Source organism: Schistocerca piceifrons, chromosome 8 (genome assembly GCF_021461385.2).
Source record: "Schistocerca piceifrons isolate TAMUIC-IGC-003096 chromosome 8, iqSchPice1.1, whole genome shotgun sequence".
Lineage (NCBI taxonomy): Eukaryota > Metazoa > Arthropoda > Insecta > Orthoptera > Acrididae > Schistocerca > Schistocerca piceifrons.
Genome location: NC_060145.1, coordinates 409,247,887 through 409,271,244, shown reverse-complemented (window position 1 = coordinate 409,271,244; position 23,358 = coordinate 409,247,887). Strand labels below are relative to the sequence as shown.

General features: G+C 41.8%; 2 protein-coding genes across 2 annotated transcripts in view; one reads left to right on the top strand and one right to left on the bottom strand.

The window, feature by feature from the left end:
- The window catches only part of LOC124712011, a 43,597-nt gene extending 29,366 nt beyond the window's left edge, over positions 1 to 14,231 (top strand). Inside the window, exons 3-7 of the mRNA XM_047242303.1 lie at positions 1,647 to 1,705; positions 2,655 to 2,690; positions 2,828 to 2,936; positions 12,564 to 12,628; positions 13,985 to 14,231. Of these exons, the coding sequence (XP_047098259.1) occupies positions 1,647 to 1,705; positions 2,655 to 2,690; positions 2,828 to 2,936; positions 12,564 to 12,628; positions 13,985 to 14,044 (329 nt within the window). The 3' untranslated portion in view covers positions 14,045 to 14,231. The remainder of the gene's footprint in view (positions 1 to 1,646; positions 1,706 to 2,654; positions 2,691 to 2,827; positions 2,937 to 12,563; positions 12,629 to 13,984) is intronic.
- An 846-nt stretch (positions 14,232 to 15,077) lies between these two features.
- The window catches only part of LOC124712392 (low choriolytic enzyme-like), a 93,588-nt gene continuing 85,307 nt past the window's right edge, over positions 15,078 to 23,358 (bottom strand). The window contains exon 6 of the mRNA XM_047242688.1: positions 15,078 to 15,188. Within this exon, the coding sequence (XP_047098644.1) occupies positions 15,078 to 15,188 (111 nt within the window). The remainder of the gene's footprint in view (positions 15,189 to 23,358) is intronic.

Sequence of the window (23,358 nt, the reverse complement as noted above, 5' to 3'; positions counted from 1 at the left end):
AAGGCTTATTTTCATTGACTTATGGCGTATGATACTATGTTTTGGGGTAACTCTTCTCATTTTCAAAAGATATTTTTGTCTCAGAAATGGTCGGTTCGGGCAATAAGTTGCGTAAGTTCGCGAACCTGTTGTCGACCCCTGTTCATTATTCTGTGTATTCTGACATTGGCTTCTCAATATTTATGTTCCTTACTATCATTTCTTGTTAACAATATGAGCTTGTTCCCAAGAATTGGCAGCTTTCACTCAGTTAATTCTAGGTAGAAAACCAATCTGCATTTGGATCGCACTTCCTTGACTCTTGTGCGCAAAGATGTGCAAGACAATGCTGCATCAATGTTCAATAAGCTATCGGAAGAATTCAAAGATCTTAGCAGTAATCTACGTGCTTTCAAATCGAAACAGAAGAGTTTCCTCATGTGTCACTCCCTCTATTCTGTCGAGGAGTTCCTTGAAAAATTAAGCTGATTCCTGTGTTACAATATTGACTGCGTTTACTTAAACTTATAGCCTGTCTTTTTTTAAGTTCATAAAGATTTTATTTTTATCTGTTATACTTTTACGTTGTAATTTCATGTACTGACACGTCGCATAACCTGGCGGATTTGTTTCTCAATTTGGTCCTACGGCACTAGACGTTTAAAAAAAAAATCATGAAAGGGACAAAAACGCAATGAGTGACGAAGTGATTTGTGTAGCTCGCATACAATCTAAATGCATAATATAAGGAAGACAAATTCTGGCGAATGAATCTGTACTGCATGCCCCACAATACGAAAGATGATGAATAGTATCACTTGTAAGTGTCCACTAATATACAGCACCAATATGGGTTTTCCAGTGGGTTGCTTTATAACTCGTAGCTCGTAATCAGAGAATGCATGAAACAAACCTCATTGCAAGCTTTCACATACAAACCCGAGTAAAACCGCCAGCCAATCTCTCCGTCAAAATAGCATACACCGTTCGGCGAACAGCGTCGTTTAGACTCCCTGCCTTGCCTGAGCTAAGACTGTGTTCACCGCAGACATCGATTAGTGGGCAAGATTATCTTATCGAAAATGCTCGCGAGTTAGCAGGTGCGGAAAAAATGAGAAACTGAAAGCTGGCATACCTGACAGACAACTTTCAAACTCGTTGATAATGTTAGCTATTGGGGTTGACGCTATTCCTAGAAATTATTCTAGGTAATGTCACACTGAAAAAAATTAAGTACCATCCGATAGGCTGCATTGTGAAGACGGTTACCAGTCCCATTACCAGTCCTCCTCAACTGTATCCACGGATACATTCGTCACATTCTTTTCATATCTTCTTATTCAAATTCTTCAAATAAGAAATTTACGGATCATGACGGGGATTTTTACGTTAGATTAGATACCGTTACTACATGAATACTCTTGCCAGACCTCATCAATAAGAAGCGTAGTTGTATCCATTACAGTCTTCTCATTTTATCTTATCCATATTTCTTTAAACAGAAAATCACAAATCATGAACGCCATTTTTATGTTTATATTGGGTTCTGTGATTCCTGTTATAACCCTGGAGAACGTTCTAGCTGCCCACTGAACTTTGGTAGCTACCCAAGAAATGCAGCTTAATAATAAAAGCTACTAATATTATTTTTACTTCTTTTTTTGCAGTGGACATGAACAGGGCACTGATCAATAAAAAGATAGATCCAGAAAACATTGGTTTCAAGGTGAGTAAACGCTTATTTTGTTATCCTTCTCAAATTGTTTGTTGCAACAAAATACACTATAATACTTGCAGTCTGTTACTCGTAAGGTACAGTGAAGCTGTTGTTTCATTCCTCCGTTGTATTACACTGCTACGTCGTTACAGCTCCACACTGCGCACGTAAACCTGTATTACGCCACTAACGACGAAGATTCAACCGATACTTTTGACAAAGTAAAATAAAAACTACCCCGAACGCTAACACACCAAGATAACCGAGAGCAATGACAAGACAACGTGTCGTTTCTGCAGCCACTAAGCACAATACAATGTTCAAATCAGTATGTCATTGTTTAACTCAGACGCGACTCATCCTAATAACTGCACAAAAGTAGTCACGGTCGGTTGGAAACCATTGTAGTCGCAGTTATGTTACATCAAAATTATAACGAATAAAACTAAAAAGCTGGATGCCGGACTAAGAGTAGAACAAACAGAAACGTGGAAACGTATGACGTACATGGACACCTCTGCACCTGATTTCCATACTGCAGTGACTGCTACATGGGTCCTCCCGCTAATGGTGATGATAATGATGGCAGTGGTCAAGATGAGATAGTCTGCTGTATTATATACCGTAACTAATTGTGTTGGCAATAAAAATCCAACCGATCTAGATGGCACGGTGTAGTACACTCAACCCTAATTTATATTTAGGTTTTCATTAAAGACGACTCTCAATAATTCTTCCATCTTTTATCACGGCAGGCTTCCTGTCCAAGTTGATGTTGTGTTCGGTCTTTGACAACTTTGGTAACGATGAGATGTCAGGCACAAGCGTAATCCTCCATTACTCACTACTAAAAAATTAAAAATGTTACGTGCTACAATATGCTGATGTTATTATATAGTTTAAATAATCATATTCGTATTTTGAGAAATATGATCCTAATTTCTACTTGCATTTTCAGTGTTTTGTGTTCTGTCTTCTCAACAAGTACGAGTGGGTAAGTATAACCTGCACGGAATAGTTTTCTATTGCTTCAGTTCAAACAAATTCATTTTGCTTTAGTTTAAATTAATGTTCTTGAATAGTGTGAACGGCATTTTTTCTCTTGAAACAACAAAATTTACCTTTTTCTAGATGGATGACGAAGGCGGCTTCCTCATAGCAAACATGAAGCACAATTTGTCCGATTCTCACCTCGACCAATTAAGCATCGATTTTCTCGTTTATAAATGTTCTGCGACAGGTAAGTAAACTGCTGTCGGCATCTTGGTGTACATAATTACTTCAGGAAAAACTACGTAAAACTGGCCTAATGGTTTACCAAAAACTATCAAGTGCGTAGAGTAGAATGAATCATTTTACAAAATTTTGTTCTCATATCACCCAGAGGTATAGCGTAGGAAGACAGTCATGCGTCTGTCTCTTTTTCACCATTATCGTTTCGCTTTTGTCTTTGTCGTTTTCTTTCAATGCCAAGTTCGAGGACAAGACTTTATGATACACTTCTGTGGGATTCTGTTACCTTTTTTCTCGCTGGATTCTTTTCTTTCTGATTTTCGTCGCCATCTCGTCCTTCACTACACTATATTATCCATCCGTATAACGCATTCAAATATGTTACATATTTTCCACGGTTTTATTTATTTATTTATGCATTTATTTTACCTGGCAAGATTAGGGCCTTCAGGCCCTCTCTTACACCTAACCAGGCATACTCAGATTCAACAAATTTCAGTTTCTACAGAACATTAAGGACATATAACATGTTATACAGTATTAATGTTAAAGAAAAAAATAGAGATTATAAAAGTAGTACAATGGTAATTATAACAATCAAAAAATAATTATAACAATAAAGAATAATAATAATAATAATGACGATGTATATGTAAGTAAACATATTTTTCTTTTATGATTGTCAGTCCTATTGCTAGTTGGGAATTTTCTCGTTATATTCTTGCAGCTTGTGAGTTATTCTCATCAAGCAGAGACATAAGACGATAGAATGGGGTAAAAGAGATATAGAAGAGGTAGATCGGTTAGAGGAAGAGAAATAGAATGGTAAAATTCGAAGCTATGATGGAGAGGAGAAAGAAAAAGATGAGAGGAGCACAACAATGGTGGCTATACCGTCCCTAATATGCAAGTCTTGAGTTCCCTCTTGAATGTTGAGTGGTTCTGGATAAGACGCAGATCACAGGGGAGCGCGTTCCATAGTCGTATGGCTGAGATGGAGAATGACACGGAGAAAGATTTTGTGTTGTGTAAAGGTACAGCCAATATGCTAGACGTATCCGATCTGGTATTGCGGTTGTGGAATGATGATAGGTGTTTAATGTGAGAAGATAAGTATTGGGGGCACCAGTGGCTAAGAAATCGATGAAGTAAGCACATCGTGTGGAGATCGCGTGCCGTATGTGGGCGTATCCAACCTAGCTGGGAGTATGAAGGACTGATATGATCATACAACCGTATATTGCATACGTATCTAACGTAAGCATTCATCACTAGCTCGAGGCATCTCGAATTTTCACTATTTGTGCCGTGTTGAACTACATCACAGTAGTAAAGATTAGGCAAGACTAGTGTTTGGACTAATTTTTGTTTAACATGGGTTGGAAATATTTTTCTAAATTTTTGAATTGTATGTAGGGAGGAGAGCGATTTCCGGCAAGCTGTGACTGTTTGTTCTTCCCAGTTTAGGTGTTCATCCAAGATTATTCCAAGGTCTTTTACTGTTTTTTGGTATGGTAGTTGGGTACCATTGAGGAGTATTTGAGGGACTGTTTCGCGAAAGTACCGACTGATTAACTTTGGATGAGATATAAGTATGACCTGGGATTTCTTGGGGTTTAGTTTCAGACCTAGGTTCTGTGCCCATCGAGAAACAGAGCAAAGATCTGCGTTCATACTCGCTACTGCGTCAGCAATGTTCTTGGGGCTTGCACTTATGTACAGTTGAATGTCGTCGGCATATAGATGGTAGTTGCAGGAGTGAATCACTGAAGAAATATCATTAACGTACAGTGAGAAGAGTAATGGACCAAGGACGGAGCCTTGGAGAACTCCAGAGCGCACGTTTTTCCATGATGACTTTTCCGACCCACAAATGACTTGTTGACTTCTGTTTTTGAGGTAGCTGTCGAACCAGTGTATTGCGCTGTTTGAGAAATTCAGCTGCTTCATTTTAATTAGTAATATATCAAAGTCAACTGTATCAAAAGCCTTGCTAAAGTCAAGCAGTGTTAGGATGGTAGCTTCACGCCTGTCCATAGCATGTTTAATGTCATCAGTTACTTTGATTAATGCAGTTGCTGTACTATGGTGCTTTCGAAAGCCTGACTGATATTTGTCGTGGATGTTATGAGTTTTGAGGTAATCCGTCAGCTGTTCATGGACGATGTATTCTAGGGCTTTAGATATTGCAGGAAGTATGCTGATCGGCCTGTAGTCACCTGGCGACTTAGGGTTGTCAGTCTTGGGTATGGATTGAATTAAACTTTGCTTCCACTCAGTAGGATATGTACTACTGACAAGAGACAGGTTGATGATGTCTGTCATAACTGGAGTAATAGTGTTTACGACGTTCTTAATCATCCCAATGCTCACTCCATCATTTCCTACGGCCGCGGAAGAGATGCCCATAATTGCCTTGTGTACTGTGCCGGTAGTGACATGTTTTAGGAAATCTATCTCATGTGATGAACTAATACAACGTTACCCTTACTGATCCTACACCTTCGGAACATTTCCCAGCGCAGCCTAACACTTGGCTTAACTTCTCGTAGCTGGAGTTCGCAATGTAAAGTTTTGTAAATGACATCGTGGTAGCCTTATGGCAGTAGAATGATTAATTTGTACAACCCGTTATTGCAATTTCGGCCGTATGGCCATCATCAAGTTCTGGTAATTGTGTTTTAGCGCATGTCGAAACTCGAAAAATCTGACATAAACTCTAAAAGAAACAGAAAAAGACAAACCACAAAGGAAGTGGAATGAAATGTCGTGTGACGAGGGCCTCCCGTCGGATAGACTGTTCGCCTGGTGCATTTCTTTCGATCTGACGCCACTTCGGCGACTTGCGCGTCGATGGGGATGAAATGATGATGATTAGGACAACACAACACCCAGTCCCTGAGCGGAGAAAATCTCCGACCCAACCGGGAATCGAACCCGGGCCCTTTGGATTGACAGTCTGTCGCGCTGACCACTTTTTTTTTTTAATCTCATTTTGTTCGCTTTTGTTCGTTGTATCTGCTCGAGGCGGACGTCGATAGACACCCATTTCAGTTCGTTGTTGATCCATTAGCTCAGTTTTTTTATTACAGAGGGTAGCTAACCCTCTGACCGAACACGCTGAGTTACCGTGCCGACATCGCTCAGCTACCAGGGGGGGACACAAAGGAAGTATCTGTTTGGGACGGAGATGGATAGATGTGATTTACATATACACACAAAAAAATGAGTATAATTTCAAAAAAAAGATTCATAATTTATTCAAGAGAAAGAGATTCATTAATTGAGCAATTCAATAAGGTGCTGGTCCACCTCTGATCCTTATGCAGCAGTTATTCGGCTTGCCATTGATTGACAGAGTTATTTGATGTCTTTCCCAGGGATATCGTGGCAAGTTCTGTCCAATTTGCGAGTTAGATTATCAAAATCACGAGACGGTGCTTCAAACACTCTCATTGTGGAAGAGATCCATCGACCTTGGTGGCCAAGGTAGGGTATGGGAAGATCGAAGACAAGTAGCATTAACTCTCGTCCTGTGCGGACGGGCACTACACTGATGAAATGTAGGACAGGGTGGCTTGCCATTTGGGGCAGAAAAATAACGACGTAGATTATCGTCGACGTACCGTTGTGCTGTAAGAGCGCCGCGGATGACGACCGAAGAGGTCCTGTTATAAAAAGAAAAGGCACCACAGATCATCACTCTGTTCGTCGGGCCGTATGGCGGACGACAGGTTGGTATCTCACCATTGTGTGTGTGTGTGTGTGTGTGTGTGTGTGTGTGTGCGTGTGTGGAGTGTTCAGACACGTCTTCTGCCCGGAATCTTATTCAGGTCAGGTTACCTTCCATTCAGAAGGCTGTTGCACGCAGCGAATGTTATATTGACTTGTAAATAATAGATTTCAGCAATCAGTCGTCCTTTTGAAATTTTATTGGCAAATTAATGTTTCAGCTAGAAATTAGCCATACTCAATGCACTATCATTTTTTATCAATGCATGTAATGCCTGTTGGTCTGTCTTGATCCACAGTTCATTGAACAGGCATTACATGCAATGATCAAAAATGATAGTGCATTGAGAATGACTAGTTTCTAGCTGAAATCTAGATCTGCCAATAAAATTTCAAAAGAACAACTGATTGCTGAAATCTATTATTTACAAGTGGAAACTTATTGACTGAAATAGAACTGACTTCAGTGATGAGTCCTGCTTCGAACTGAACTCCGATGACCAGCGAAGGCACGTCTGGTGATGTTGACCAATAAAGGGTCGCCGGATCTCTCCCTGGTCGAGGACGTTTTGAGCATGATGGGCAGAGCCCTCCAACCAGCTCGGCGTTTTGATGATCTAACTTGGTAATTGTACAAAAATTGGCGCTGTATCCATTATGAGGACATACAACAACTCGATCAATCAATCTCAAACTGAATAACTGCTTGGATAAGGTCTTTCACTTGAATGAATCATACTTTTTATATGAAACTTTAATTGTTTGGTTGTCCGTACATGTACCTCACATTTACCGATTTCCGTCGCAGTCGGATAAGTCTTTCAAGGTGCACCTTTTTTGGTCTTAGAACGTATTTCAGATGGTTATTTTTAGCTTCTGGCACATGCTAACGCACAATTATTACTATTTCATATTGGCCATATGAAGAAATAAATAATTTTACAGTCAAGAGGCAACCATGTCGACATTTCCTAACAGTTGGAGTTAGCAGCTAACTATTCTTGAAGTCATCAGTGTTGTCCGATACCTTTTCGTTTCAGCTGTACGGAATATTTTCGATAACTCACTTGCGAAACATGAAAAATAACTACTTCTAATGAGACGGAAACTGTATGTTGTTTGAATGAGGTACGTCTTTGTTGGCAAATTTCAAAATGACAGTAATCTCAAAATTTACGTAGTCGCATAACAGACATACGTAAGGACATGAGTGAGTAGAAATAATACATACAAAGTTAATATCAACATTTTGATACACTCATGATTATACCGTAAGAAAAAGTTCAAATTAAAAAAAAAATTTCGTATACGATCTCCTCACACTTACAAACTAAAAGCCAACCTCCGGACAGGCCTTGATGACCCAATGGTACCGACCGGCCGCCGTGTCATCCTCACCCTTAGTCTTCACCGGATGCGGATACAGAGGGGCATGTGATCAGCACACCGCTCTTCCAGCTGGTGCCGCTATTCCTCAGACAAGTAGCTCCTCAATTGGAATCATAAGAGCCAAGTGCAACCCGCTTGCCAATAGCACTCGGCACACGCGGGTAGTGAATCCCCAAGTGCTGGCCAGGCCCGACAGCGCTGAACTTCGGTGGTCTGACGGGAACCAGTGCTGAGACTGCGGCAAGGACGTTGACTCCTCACAGCTAGTCGAACAAAATATTATTTTCCACCTTTATTTGGATCTCAGTGACGATGTACAACTGAGCAAGGCAGAGATATGAACCTCAACTGGTGATCTAAGTCTTGGCAGTACGTCCTGTGTACGCGACATTCGACTGCATAGAATCAGTGCACTATGACGGGTCGAAGTCGAGGTGCGACAGAATGGGAGAAAAAACTATAGTGTTTGTATTTACCCGTGAAAACAACCGATTGAAAACACTCGATTTGCTAGTGCGTCAAGACAGACGGTCCAGTGTGTCTACAAGGAGTGGTCTCCCCCTTGCGTCTGTATAATAAGGTGTAAGAATATAGACTCCGAGCACAGGCGCTATTAGGTCCATCTGTCCCGACTGACTGCGGTGGCACTCTCTGCCAGTGGCGTCATTGGATGTGGTATGGTGAAGTGTAGGGTCAGTAAACCGCTCTCCAAGGCTATTATCAATTTCGTGAACTGGAGCCGATACTGCTAGCCCCAGTAGTTCTTCAGTCAGCTTCATGAGGCTAAGGGTTAGTACTATGTCCTCCCACCAAGGAAAGATCCCTGGTGTAACAGAGTATTGAACTGGGTCCTCCGTGTGGCAGTCAGCCGCGCTGACCGATCAGCTATAGAGGCGGACACAGTGTAAGAGCAGTCGTCGTGAAAGTACACTAACTGACAGCGGTTAGAGACGAGTGTGATCGATTCCCAGCAACAATCTGTTTCAAATACGATATGGATTGTTGCTGCCAATGAATGCAGCGCCGTTTCAGTTTCCGATCCAACATTTCAAAGGCAACAACTTGCCACGGACATTTGGAGTCGGATACTTCGCAGAAGGCCATAACTCTTAGCGACCTATAAAGGTAAATACACGGTCCGGTCACATAATTGTGACCGCCGCTTATGTTCAATGTCAACGTGCAATTACCATTCACAGACGACACGTGGCAGCACTAGCAGTGGAGAGTGTAAAAAGCCAGAAACTGTGCCATCGTTGTTGTCGGCGCGGAGGCAACTGTGGTGCACCACGGGCCATAGATGACAGGGGAGAACGACGAGTGCGAAGATCTGGATAGGCGAATAAGACGTGCAACCACTGAGCAACTGACCACCCAGGCGAACCAACAGTGTCTCCTCAACGATCATTCAGCGAACGTTTCTGCTTATGGGTCTCTACAGCTAGCCCCTGCTTCACGCACCCATCGTGACTGCTGTTCATCAGCGACGGAGGCTGCAATTTTCTCGCCAATACGGCAACTAGACATGAAATGAGTTGCGACAGGCAGCCTTTCCAGCTCAAGCACATTTTATCCTTCACTGGATAGATGGACTTTAGCGTGTAGGCCCTACAACAATCGTCGGAAGGTTTGCATCCCGGAGGAAGGACCGTTATAGTCTGGGGAATATTTTCGTGCCATTCCGTGGATGATCGCGTCATTCTGGAAGGCACAATGGATCAACAAAAGTATGCAGCTATCCATTGGAACACATCCACACCTTCATGCAATTTGTTCCTCCTCGGGATGATGATATCTACCACTAGGACAGTGCAACATGTCCGTGGTTTGAAGTTTACCACACTCCTTTGACCACCAACCTCCCCAGATTTAAACCCAACAGAAAATCCCTGGGAGCACCTCCATAGGACTGTTCGCGCTGTGGATGCTCAACAGAAAAACCTATCGCCGCTGGCCACGGCATTGCCTTCAGCATGGGTCCTTCTGACTCACTTACTCTCTTCATGCACGTTTCGCAGTAGTCCGAACTGTAAAAGATGATTATTCAAGCTTCTGGCAGGTGGTCACATTAAATGTCACATTACTCTTCAATGAGCCAAATAACAAAGAAACTGGACTTTTTTGGCTATAGGTGTGTAATGTGTTCTGAGGAGACGGAAATTTGCCTCTTCTCAAATGATGCATGGCGTCCATTTCATCAAGAGTCCAGTGTGGCATTTAACTGTAAATGGGTAGTTCAGGTCAGAGGTGGATCAGTGATAGTTTGGGGGAGTTTTTGCTCAATAATTTGGACCATCTCATCTACAAACTGATCAGTATGTTTATTTTAAAATTCTTGGTAGCCCAAAGTTGTCCTTTCTTCAACATCTCATGATGACTACGCCGAGGACACTCGTCTTCTATGATGACAATAGCCACATCTGTAGGCCTCCATACGAACCGGTTTGACGAACACTCACGCACCTAGTCGCACCTCCATTATCCCACTGGACCACCCGATTTTATTTCCATAGAAAATGTCTGGGACTATTTGGCACAGTGGGTGAAACGCAGCAATCAACATCATCGCATTTGGTTCCTCTGCGGGATTCAATTATTATGAGTGGCGCAACTGAGGAAACTTGACCTTCTTTCTCACCGAAGAGAGGCCGTTATCAAGTGTAGAGGCGTTATTACGCCGTGGTGTCTTCTGGGGTAACTATCCGCACGTACATACCGGTCCCAGAGCTTCTGCCACTGGTCAAACGTTTTCTGGACGTCCTGTTCTTTGAGGGTGTTTATCACCGCCAGCGATGCTTCTTGAATCCTCTCTAGAGTGTCGAACCGACGGCCTTTCAACTCAAGTTTCGGTTTTGGGAATAGCGCGAAGTTGCAAGGTGTCAAATCTGGCGAGTACGGTGGGTGGTGTACAACCGCCATGTTGTTTTTTGCCATAAAGGTCCTGATGAGCAAGGACGTGTGACAAGGCGCGTTGTCGTGATGCAGCAGCCAGTTCCCTTGACGCCAAAGTTCGGGCCGTCGTCGCCGCACGTTTTCACGGAGCCGTCGGTGCTCACTTCAACATACTGTGCCTTCTGATCGGCAGTCAAGATCTTTAGCATGCCCAATTCATCAGTCAACATTCGTTGACGTGTCCCATAACCAATATCAACTTCATCCGCATCATCTTGACATTTCCACTCTTCATACAATCTCCTGCAGGTTCACAATACAACCTCCCTGGAATTCAGGAAACTGTATGAATTTTCCTTATCATCGTCGCTCTTTCGCGTCTTCATTGTTTACTAAACCTTTACGACGCTCGAAATAACACATGTTTTCAGTTAGTCGAAAGCTGTTAATTAAGTCAGCGTTTCCATTTGGTTCTCAGTAGTCGCTAAGTAGTCTCCTTCTCAAAATGGAACCACCTAGCAATCGGATCTTTAGAACTTTTTTTTATATTTATGGCACGTGAAGCTCTCTCAAAGCAGCGCGATGCAACTCTACAAAATTCTCGAATAAATCGACTTTTAAGTTTTCCAAACATGTTTCATATTCGAAAATAAGGTTCGTATTTGTTGACGAGAAATGGCCTGTGACAGAGTGTTCACCCGCTGTATTGATCAAATTTTTAAACAAAGGTGCGTGTTCTACAACCATTTCCGTCAGGCGTAGAAAACATTAGGCGCCCGAGACTGATAATCACTCCGTCACTATTTTTTCGTTTTTTCTTTCATTTCAAATACCTTTCTTCACTTAAATATAAAATTTACCACATATATGCCAGTCTTCTTATTTATAATTATGTATTGCACACAAAAATTCAGCTTTCATTACGAACAAAATTTCTTAATTTGTAGAAGATTGTTAACCAGGACTGTATAGTTAGAAAAATACGTATTAATTTTTTCTGTCTTTCTGTACTTTACGTTTCACGTAAATGCTCATAGAATGCTTGTTTTAAAATTTGATTCTAGCAGGACTAAAACCCAGGTCCTACCACTTCACCGCCTATCACACAGCCACACTGCTTGTCGAAAGAAAATCATCTTAATTTAGTGTTTTAAAAAGGGCGGAAAACTTAAAAGTCGATGTTCTCGAGTATTTTTGAGAATTACAGAGAACTGCTTTGGGGGAGGTATATTTGAGTTCTGAACCACATATATCATAAACATAAAAATTACAAAAATCCGATTGCCGTGTGGCCCCCTTGTCAGATGAGTTACTGTTTCATAGCACCCGATCAATGGACGAAATGCTGATTATTGTATTACTCATCGTATAAGCAGTATGGAAAATTCATAGCAATTACATGTGGGCCGAGTTTCCAGACGCCGATTCCGTTAACATACTTTATGCAATAGTATATAGCCTTCAGAGAGGAGACGCTACCACACCCAGAGTTTTCGATTACCGCTAGAGCCATGTATAATAGGTATTATTATCTTTCCAAAAATCTGCAATCACTGCAGAAAAAATAAAACTTTCATGCAACATATATACCTAAGATATTTCGTTGGTTTTATTGTTCCAGGCTCATCGGACAAATGTGAGCGGGCCTATCGATTTACGGAATGCTTCTGGGGCGAGGTGACCAAGGTGAGAACGTAGTAACTACCCTACTAACCTATAGTTATAATTCAGTATAGTGCTTTCTATAGCGGAGTTGACATTACTGTAAACAGCTGTTGAGTATGGTTCATAACATTATATTGTACGTTATGGATTTGGGAAGAGCGTTATTGTAACAGCTATAACTGACGATGAATTTGAGCTAAAAAGGCAGTATTTAGGTTTACAGCACTATTTCATTGCCACTGGCCGATTTCGGGCGTTTTCAGATGTGCTTACGGTTGCTACTTATTTAGATCCATACGATATACAGCAATGCGTGAAGCTGTTATGTAACATCAAACGTATCAGACTTATAAATGGTTTCCGCCATTTACTCTGGACATTTTTTTTCCATTCATTCTACAGAGTACAGCGGCTATTTCACATTCGACGCATTTCAGAATCGCAGCTTCTTCCAGTTAAATACCTTTCACTCAAAAATATTGGTGAGAACCTGATGGGTTGGAACTATTTTACATTTATTTATGAGGCAATGTCATTCATTGATATTAAAACTGTGTATGTTTGTGTGTGGTAGAGGTCGTATTTGTGGTGGTTATGGTGTTGGTGGTGGTGCTGGTGTGTGTGTGTGTGTGTGTGTGTGTGTGTGTGTGTGTGTATGAAGAAGAAAGAAGTAGTGGCGAGTGTTGAGGGCAAACGTCTGGCCTCCTATCTATTTTAAATGCAGTGCGAATGTAATTGTTTGCATTCTGCAGATGCGTGTGAAAACACCTGAATCCGATCATAGGCAATCAAATGAAATGGAAAATAAATAGTGGCAATCGCAATGCGTCAATTTTATACGTGGCCCTGCCTAAGCGTTAACACTGGTCTTCCAGATTACCAAAATTAAGCGCTGCCAAGTTGGGCTACCACTTGGATTGGCGCTGTTGGCAAGGGGGTTGGGAGGGGGGCGGGGGGGCTGCTTGATTGAGATGTAGCGGCTCCGGTCTCGTAAACTGACGTACGGCAGGGAGAGCGGTGTGCTGACCACATGCCCCTCCATATCCGCATCCAGTGATGCCTGTGGTCTGAGGACGACACGGCGACCGGTCGGTACCGTTGTGCCTTCATGGCTTGTTCAGGCGGAGTTCAATTCTTCTGGTACACATTCCAGTTCCTCAACAAATCTGACGAGAAGAGCGATGATTCCAGGTTTTTCGCACTGTATCAGTGACGCAAACCAGTCTAAGTTTCAGTTATTGCAGATTTATCCCCAGTAATAACTCACAGCCTTTGTGCAATTAAACCTAATTGTACATCTATAAATTGTTCATATAGTTGCCAATCATAATGCATGAAATTCATTAGCTGATTCTCTTCTTTTTGTATACATTCCAGTTCCCAGACAACTCTGATGAGAAGTTCGACGATCCCAACTTATTTGCACTATATCAGTGACGAAGAGGTAGTTCCAGTTCCAGGATGACTGTCTCGCCCCAAAATGAGTGTCCGTGCTGTGAACGCCAATACTTGTGAAATTTTAGCAAAGAATGGAGTCAAAACATGAATTCAGTGTATTTATTTTATTTATAAAAATACAAACCAGTATACAGTGAAATAGATTTTTGTGGTATGACAATCATTATTCAAGTGCAATAATACATGTTAAATACTTATTTAAAATTCAATTAAAGTTTCATGTATTTTTGATGTGACATAAAAAATTGTTGGCACTATTAATCGACATTAACTGCAACAAAACTGCTTCGTGCATTTACGTCTTACAAGTGTAAATGACTTCCTAAACCTTCATTATCCTACGAAAGCAAGCAAGAACAGGTAAGATAAGCTGTAGATGTTTTATACAAAGTAGATTAATTATAGCACACACATTATGGAGCAAGAATGATGTGGACTTGCGTCTCGCCTCTCACAAAACTCAATGAGCCATTTGACAGTCGATTCACCCCATATCAACCCTTGAAAAGCAAAATGAAAATAATAAGATAGATGCAAATTAACTGATATTTCAACGAACGTGACAGGCCCTACCGAAGAATCATAACGGTCAGTAACACATCCATGTTGTGTAAATATGTCTCGTTTAAATGCTTGTGGTGAGTAATAGTCTCAAGCATTCTTCACAGATCCATTACACTTGCTGCAGTCAATTATTCGAACTTCGTTTTGTAGTTTTCTCACAGAGGTAACACTGTCACAAAATGCAAAGATAATGTGGTAAAGGCGTCTGATCTGTTTTAGAGACGGTTACAGATGTGATTACAGTGTACTGCAACTGTTCCATTTATGTGTATCCCCTAACAGTCTGGAAAGCAACAAAATGATTAGAGAGACATCTAACTCAGTACGTGACGCGAAGGCATAGTCTTTAACGCCGACGAGATAGCAGCTTGAAAGGCTGCTGGCTGCTCAGATGATCCACGTGGAATGGATCGGACCCAACTGCCAGCACTTAGACATTTTCTTCAGATTAAGCCTTGGATGACTTGCGCTTCTGACACTCCTTCTTGTACATGCCGTTGATCTTACGCAGGTCGCCCTTGCTCAGACCTTTACGCTGACCCAGCTTCGCCTTGCTCTCCTGCGAACAAACGAGATAAAGTAGAAGGCAAAATGAAAAAGAGGAGAGTGATGGAGAAACGCGGAAGGGAGGAAGCGAAGAGGAAACAAAGGATATTTATCAGTCTACATAGAGGATGGGGTCTTAGAAAACAGACCGCAAGTTCGTATTGTCAAGCATCGGAAAGGAAATTGGCGGTGTCAGTTTCAAAGAAACCGTACCGCCATTTGCCTTAAGAAATTAAGGAAAAAACTTTGGAAACCAAATTCTGGATGACAAGACGAGGATTGCAACCAGACTCCTCCAAAACATGAGTCCATTGTCCTAGGGACTGCACCGATCAGTGAACGGGAGATTGAGATCGAGGAAGAGAAAAACACTGAAGGGAAAGGTGGCGTACTAAGTGATGAAGTAAGATAGTTCACATAGCCCTATGGGCATCTTATCATGATGGAATCTCCGCTATTCCAATGGGCTACGATAAACTGTTGACGGAAGAGGAGCCCACTATTTCGCTTGCTAGATGTAGAGTGTAACACAGAGGTCGTCAAACTGCGCTCCGCGAGCCGCAAATGGACCAAATAAAGTATTTGTGGGGCCCGCCGTTCACAGCCTTATTTGATAATAATATGCATTTTGTAAGTTACAGCCGAGCCCAAAAAAGTCAATGTTAAGAGCTTCTTGAAGAGTGTACTTTTCCTGCTCACGAGAGGGACTCCCCATCGCAACCCCCTCAGATTTAGCGCTAAGATGGCCCAGTGGATAATGCGTCAAAAATTGAACACAGATCAAGCATGAAAACAGCAAGAAGGTGTATCGAACTGTGAGAAAAGAAGCAAAATAAAAACAGTGAACGGCCCATGTTCAAGATGTACAATAACGAGTGCATTTGCACAGCAACGCCGTCGTGGTTATTTGAACACGGTGTTGGATTGTGAAGGAGGAGGTCTAGGTACAAATCTCCCTCGTGCCGCATACTTTTCATTTCTTCACAAAATTATGAACTTCCCGTCCGGGGCCGGCCGCTGTGGCCAAGCGGTTCTAGGTGCTTCAGTCCGGAACCGCGCTGCTGCCACGGTCGCAGGTTCGAATCCTACCTCGGACATGGATGGGTGTGATGTCCTTAGGTTCGTTAGGTTTAAGTAGTTCTAAGTCTAGGGGACTTATGACCTCAGAAGTTAAGTCACATAGGTACAAGGAAGGGACCTCCAGACGTGCGCGTCTTCTATTTGTTCTTGACAAGTACCATTTGTCATGACTCTTGCGTTTCGTTTTGGAATTTTTTAGTCTTGAATTCCTTTGTTGTAACATAGTTCATCCCCATTTATCTGTTGTTTTCATTTCTGTAAGAGGTCTATGCATCATTTAGCCTGCTCTCACTTTTCATCAGATTCACTTGCGTCGGTAATATATTCTTACCATATGACACGTATTCTATAAGCTATGTATAGTATGACAATTGGCAAGACTACAGAAGGAGAACAGACACGTCAGTGACCGGATAGTTCATAAGTCTGTGAAAAAAAAAAGGCACGAGTGAGGTTTGAAGACGGATCTCCCGCGTCGTAGTCCGACTTCGTGCCCACACAATCACGACGCGGTGGGCATTGTGATTCGCTTCTTGTTGCACATCTTTCACTTAGACCGTTCACTCTTTCTATTTTGCTTCTTTTTCACAGTTCAGTGCACCTTCTTCCTGTTTTCACGCTTGATCTGTTTTCGACGGCTATCTGCTGCGCCATTTTACCACTACATGTGAGGGGAGTGCGATGCACAGTTTCCTAATCAGTAACAAACGAAAATACTTACATAGACAGTAACATTTTATGATTGCTCGATTTTAATTGAAGCTGATAGTTCGGGCGCAAGCTAATGAAGTTTTCCTAATACCACATGGGCAGATGGGTAAGTAGTGCGACCGTTGCAGGGTTAGAGGATGTGAGAAAGGTAATGCTTTATTGTTAGTCTTCCAGTATTGTTAACCAACGGATCTGCGCGACTTGTACGGTCAGGTGCTACGGTGCAGGCCGCGCGGGATTAGCCGAGTGGTTGAGGGCGCTGCAGTCATGGACTGTGCGCCTGATCCCAGCGGAGGTTCGAGTCCTCCCTTGGGCATGGATGTTTGTGTTTGCCCTTAGGATAATTTAGGTTAAGTAGTGTGTAAGCTTAGGGACTGATGAGCTTAGCAGTTAAGTCCCATAAGATTTCACACACATTTGAACACTTTTTCCTATGGTGCAAATTTTGACACGGAAGTAACATCTATTGGTGAATGCTATTACAGAGATGGTCATCACCACATATGGTGTTTGTGACAAGGAACATTAAATTAAGGCTGTTGTAATACAATGCAGTGAGCAAAAATTCAAATGGCTCTGAGCACTATGGGACTTAAGTGCTAAGGTCGTCAGTCCCCTAGAACTTAGAACTGCTTAAACCTAACTAACCTAAGGCATGCCCGAGGCAGGATTCGAAACTACGACCGTAGCGGTCGCGCGGTTCCAGACTGTAGCGCCTAGAACCGCTCGGCCACTCCGGCCGGCTGCAGTGAGCAAAAGAAAAATCGTACTCAGAATACTTATTTACCTTTTTTTTATCGTGTCTCATATTGCAAGCACTAAGTCGAGCAGATGTTTATTTTCATACCGCTTGCTATCATTGGTTCAAATGGCTGGTGTTCCACTTACTTGCATTATTTTGTACTGAAAGTACCTCTGTGATTTCTAGTCCGTATTGTATTTCTTTTTTCACCTTTCTAAAAACTCTTAGGCTTGTGAGTATTCTTTAATTGCGTTGACTGCGAAGAGTCCTTCGGACATAGCGACCGAAATTGAACGATACCAAAACAAACTGCAGTAGCTGTGTTGTGACGAAGCACTTCTACACAACGCAGGCACTGCAGTTTCGTATTCAGCCGATACCGAGCCTGCGACTTACAAATAAAATGTCTACCCCGTACGGTAATCATATTAACGAGATATACGAGTATAGGTGTGAAAGTTTGGGTCTGGCAGTGAGTAGTGTTCGGATAGCTGAAGCGACCGCTCGCATAAAGCGAGAAGTCCAGGCTTCGAGTCCCGCTCCGCCACAAACTTCCATTGTCGTCATTTCATCATACAGCTGCAGGTGGATCATATTCGGAACTGCGAATACATTTTATGAAATTGAACAATGCCTGGTCAATACAAATACCTCGTTGTTTCAAAGTAAACCAGCAATACTGAATTAACGTCTGATTTCCATGTGACAGGTCTATAGTTGATCAGAGCATTAGATAAAGTACTGACCGAAAGTTAGCCTGACTGACGGTGTAACCTTTTGTACCAATAACCAAACTGAAATTTTACTCTAAGAAGGCATAAGTAGTGTATATCTTCACTCAGTAACTATAGGTGCAATATGTGATCATGTCAGTTGTGATATGTAATTCCTAATTTGTTCGAGTATTTTCAGAAAATGGAAGAAAGTGGTAATGTTCCACTGGTTGACTGCAATGCAATTAAATATAAGTGCAGTTACTGTTATTAGTAAATTACTCATCTGCTCGTACAGACAACAAAACAATAGTTCGTCAGACAATTACAGTGTCACAACTTTGGGGTCGCTGAGGATGGCAATAATCTGCAACGTTCCTCACGAAGCGTTCCGAATCGTGGCGACATATAACAAACATTAGAGAAGGTGATGGAGGAGTCGTCAGTATTGGCCCTTGGGCAAAGAAGCTTGGCTGTCAAGGATCTAACAGGTACCATTAAAGATCCAGGGCTGCCGCCGTCGTAGAGACGAGTTTTTCTGTTTCTCTGTTGGGCTGACGATCGAAAGCAGGATCCGCTTTGCTATCTTTCTCGGTGCTGAAATTTAGGCAGACGGTAGACAGACGGAAATGAGTACGTCTGCCTTGCTTTAATCATCTTTAGCTTCAGTTCTATCATGCTCATGGACCTTTGGGACAGAGGGCTTTGCTACATTGATTTATTTTATACACTAGGGGGGAGTGTACCTTGGAACATTCTTCAGACTTTACCCTCTAGCCAGCCACGTAACAGAAGATTAATATATTATTTCATTCCCTTTTGAAATGATAGTATACACTTCATGTAGCGGCAGTCTTTTTCTGAAATTACAAAAATTACTCTGGAAAATTATGATTTTCTCAAATGTGAAAAATTGGTACGAGGTACAACATGGTCATGTACCTAGCAACGAATGTTGTGTTGTGGTGTTCATTTCGCAGACTAATTGGATGCAGCTATCCATGATACACTGCCCTGTGAAAGCCTCTTCATCTCCGAGTAACTACTGCAACCTACATATTCTGAATCTGCTTACTGCCTACATCTACATGTACAACTACTGTACTCATCTCTTCGTCTCCCTCTAAGATTTTTACCCCTTCTCCTCCCTCGCTTCCCTCCAGTATTAAATTGGTGACCACTTGATATGTGAGAATGTGTCCTGTCAACCGAGGCCTTCTTCCAGTCAGTTTGCTCCACAAATTTCTTTTTTCCCCAATTCTGTTCGGTACTTCCTCATTAGTTACGTGATCTGCTCACGTAATCGTCTGCATTATTATGTAGCGCTACATTTCAAAAGTTCTGTTCGCTTCTTTTCTAAACAGTTTATCGTCCACGTTTCACTTCCATACATGGCTACGCTCCACACAAATACTTTCCGAAAAGACTTCATAAAACTTACATCTATACTCGATTTAAACAAATTTCTTTTCTTCAGAAACGCTTTTCTTGACATTGCGAGTCTACATTTTATATGCTCTCTACATCGACCACCATGAGTTATTTCTGCCCAAATAGGAAAATTCACCAACTACTTTAAGATATCCTTTTCCTAATGTAATTCCCTCAGCATCGCCTGTTTTAATTCGGCCATATTCCGTTACCCTCGATTTGCTTTTGTTGATTTTTATCTTACATTCTCCTTTCAAGACACAGTCCGTTCCGTTCAACAGCTCTTCCAAGTTATTTGCTGTCTCTGTCGGAATTACAGTGTCATCGGCAAACCTCAACATTTTCATTTCTTTTTCCTGGACTTTAATTCCAACTCAGGATTTTTCTTTTGTCTCCTTCACTGCTGGCTCAGTATGTAGAATGAATAATATCGGGGATAAGTTGCAACCATGCCCCATTCCCTTCTCAATCACTGCTTTCCGTTCATGCCCGTAGACTCTTATTCCTGCCATCGGTGTATACTAGATTTTATCGATTACAACACTTTTGAATTTGTGTAGCAACAACTATTCTTCACAATTTTATAAGTGTTGAAATCGATAAAATCTATTATACACCGATAATCAGTAAGTGAAATCAAATTAAGAAAAAATATTATCGGAAATTAGTTACAAATTAGAAACATTTTGAAACAATTGCTATTGGGAACTAACATAAATTTCGATTTTCAAGCCAGGGAAAACTATTAAGACATTAAAGAAACTCAGTTCGTTTGGAAACGTCGCATGTGTCGTGGTAGAAAACCTCCATCCTTATCAAAAAAGAAGATGGTGCACTACTCAAGAATTATGCTTTAACCGTCCACAAGTTATGTAACTGGTTTCAAATATGCAGCATTTTACTCACCTAAAATCTCTAGCTGAAGAATTAACAGCATTCTCCAGCGTTTTATATAATACAGCACATAAATATGTAGAACTCGTAATATTAGCAAATGCTGCACAATGCCAATGTCTCATGACAAGAAAAACTGTAGAAAATTCCGAAAACTGCTTATAGTGGTTTCTAGTGCTCATTCCTTGATGTGATTCTAAAATCAGACTCTAGAGTGAAACACCGACCAGGAAACGTTGTATGTTCCTATATACTCACACGATCCTCCAGGTACAACCATCTCCATTATCAAATCTTTTTTTGTGTTGACGTAATGGCTGTTAACTCTTGTCTCGGGATCTTCGGCCGATCTATGTTTAAAACTTTTTCCAACGTTTCACCAGCAGGAGGGGTTGGCTTTGTCAAAGGTTAACCGTCGATTGTTTGTGACGGACTGCAGTCGTTAGCCCATAGCCGAACATTTCACAATGCCAGCCACTAGTGTTGAAAAGTAGTTTAACAACATTCTCGACCGAAGATTTTACTATAGGTGACCGTGTGCATAGAAGTACTGACATGAAGTACAACATACGAATACCATCGAATATACAATTGCTACAAAGCTTCACAATACATTTATGCAGGTTGTATATAGTTCGTTTTTAATGAAAATTACTATATATTACATATTTTAAAACGAGATTTAGTTTTGCTTTTGAAGTCGTGATGGTGTTAATGTTGCTGTTTTCGCGTTACTTTTAGGGCCAAATGATGACGAAGTGTATCTGTTGTGACTTGGCATGACAGCCAAGCCACTATGAGATAGCCGAAAGGCACGCGCTTAAGCTCACGCATGCTGGCGTGAGGTCTGGAACAGTTAAAGGAATTGAGTCTAGTGAAAAAAGTACGGAGCTTCTGGAATACTTAACTTTAATCCATAATTGGTGAACATCGGTCTGACGGTACATGCATCACAAGATAAATAGCAAATGATAGTGGCGCCTTGCTAGGTCGTAGCAAATGACGTAGCTGAAGGCTATGCTAACTATCGTCTCGGCAAATGAGAGCGTAATTTGTCAGTGAACCATCGCTAGCAAAGTCGGCTGTACAACTGGGGCGAGTGCTAGGAAGTCTCTCTAGACCTGCCGTGTGGCGGCACTCGGTCTGCAATCACTGACAGTGGCGACACGCGGGTCCGACGTATACTAACGGACCGCTGCCGATTTAAAGGCTACCACCTAGCACTCTGGCGGTGACACCACAGTATCGTCGAAAGCGGTGGACTATAGAATGGTAATGAAATTACAGCTGATGGCAGTGTAGAGAATTGTAATATTCCTATCGGCTGCTGTCATTTTTTTCCTATTTCACAAAGATGTAAATGCCGAAAGATTTTAGGTCTTTTTATCTTGGTAGACTTCACTGAATGCTTCTCGCTTACCTCTCCGTACGCTCGTCTCGACTTCACCTTTTGTCCGCAAGTACGTAACAACTTGTCATCGGACCTCGTAAAACTGACTACTCGTGAGTTATTGGCGGACTGTAAACTGAATGGTTGTGCTAAAATACTGCTGTTTATGAGGACAGACTGCTTATATAGTGCCAGGTTAGTGTGTTAAGAGCGATTCATCACAGTAGTAACCTTAGGAAATGTAGGTACTGAGCAAAAATGATTGCTAGTATATTACAAACATTAAAAAGTCATGGAGACCACTTTAGATTTAGTCACAACCAACATATTGTGTCCGCACGTAAAAACATTGCTGTGCTAAACCTAAGGACAAAAGTAACTTTTGTTTGATGTACCACTGCAAAGTAATATAGCTCAATTAAACTTGTACCATATAGAAGGAACTGCTACAGTACAGTACAGAAGGCAGCTGAAAGAAGCATACAATGAGAAAAACAGAAATGACACTTTCATTTCAAGATAATAATTACACTGTAGTCACCGCGACGTTTTATGGACACCTAGACACCACAAAATGCACAACATGTTTAATAGGGCGTGTTGTCACCATGGACAGCAATCCATGCCAACATGAGAACAGTAAGGATGCTAAAGAGTTCACCGCGGTGAACGATCGTTAGTGCGTAAGGACGTCCTACCGTAAATCTCTCCTATGCATCACACAAGTGTGCGATAGGAATAAAGCAGGGGCAACGGGCGGGTCAGTCCATTCGCCGAATATCCTCTCGTTCCAGGAGGAGCTCACCTGTGCTTTTCGATGAGGTCACGCACAGTAATCTATAAAAATGAAGTCAGGGCCGAATGAACCTCAGAAAAGACGCAGATGAAGAAGGAGTACAGTGTCACAATAACGTTTACGTTCGAGTGTACCGTGTTCAAAGATTTGGAAGTCAGTACTCCCATGCTGCATCACTCCTCGTAACACCATAATACCTGGTCCACAAAAACAATGTTCGACAATATTCCTGGATGCATTACGTACTCTCATACAGCGACCATACAAGAACATTGTCGAACATTATCGTTTTGGTTATCCAGGTGTTACGTTGTAGGGAAGCATAATTTTCCATGGGCGCTGTGAGCTTCGAATCTTTGAGTATGGTACACTTACGGAACACCTTTTTTGTGACACTGTAGTCCTTCTACATGTGCGTACTGACGG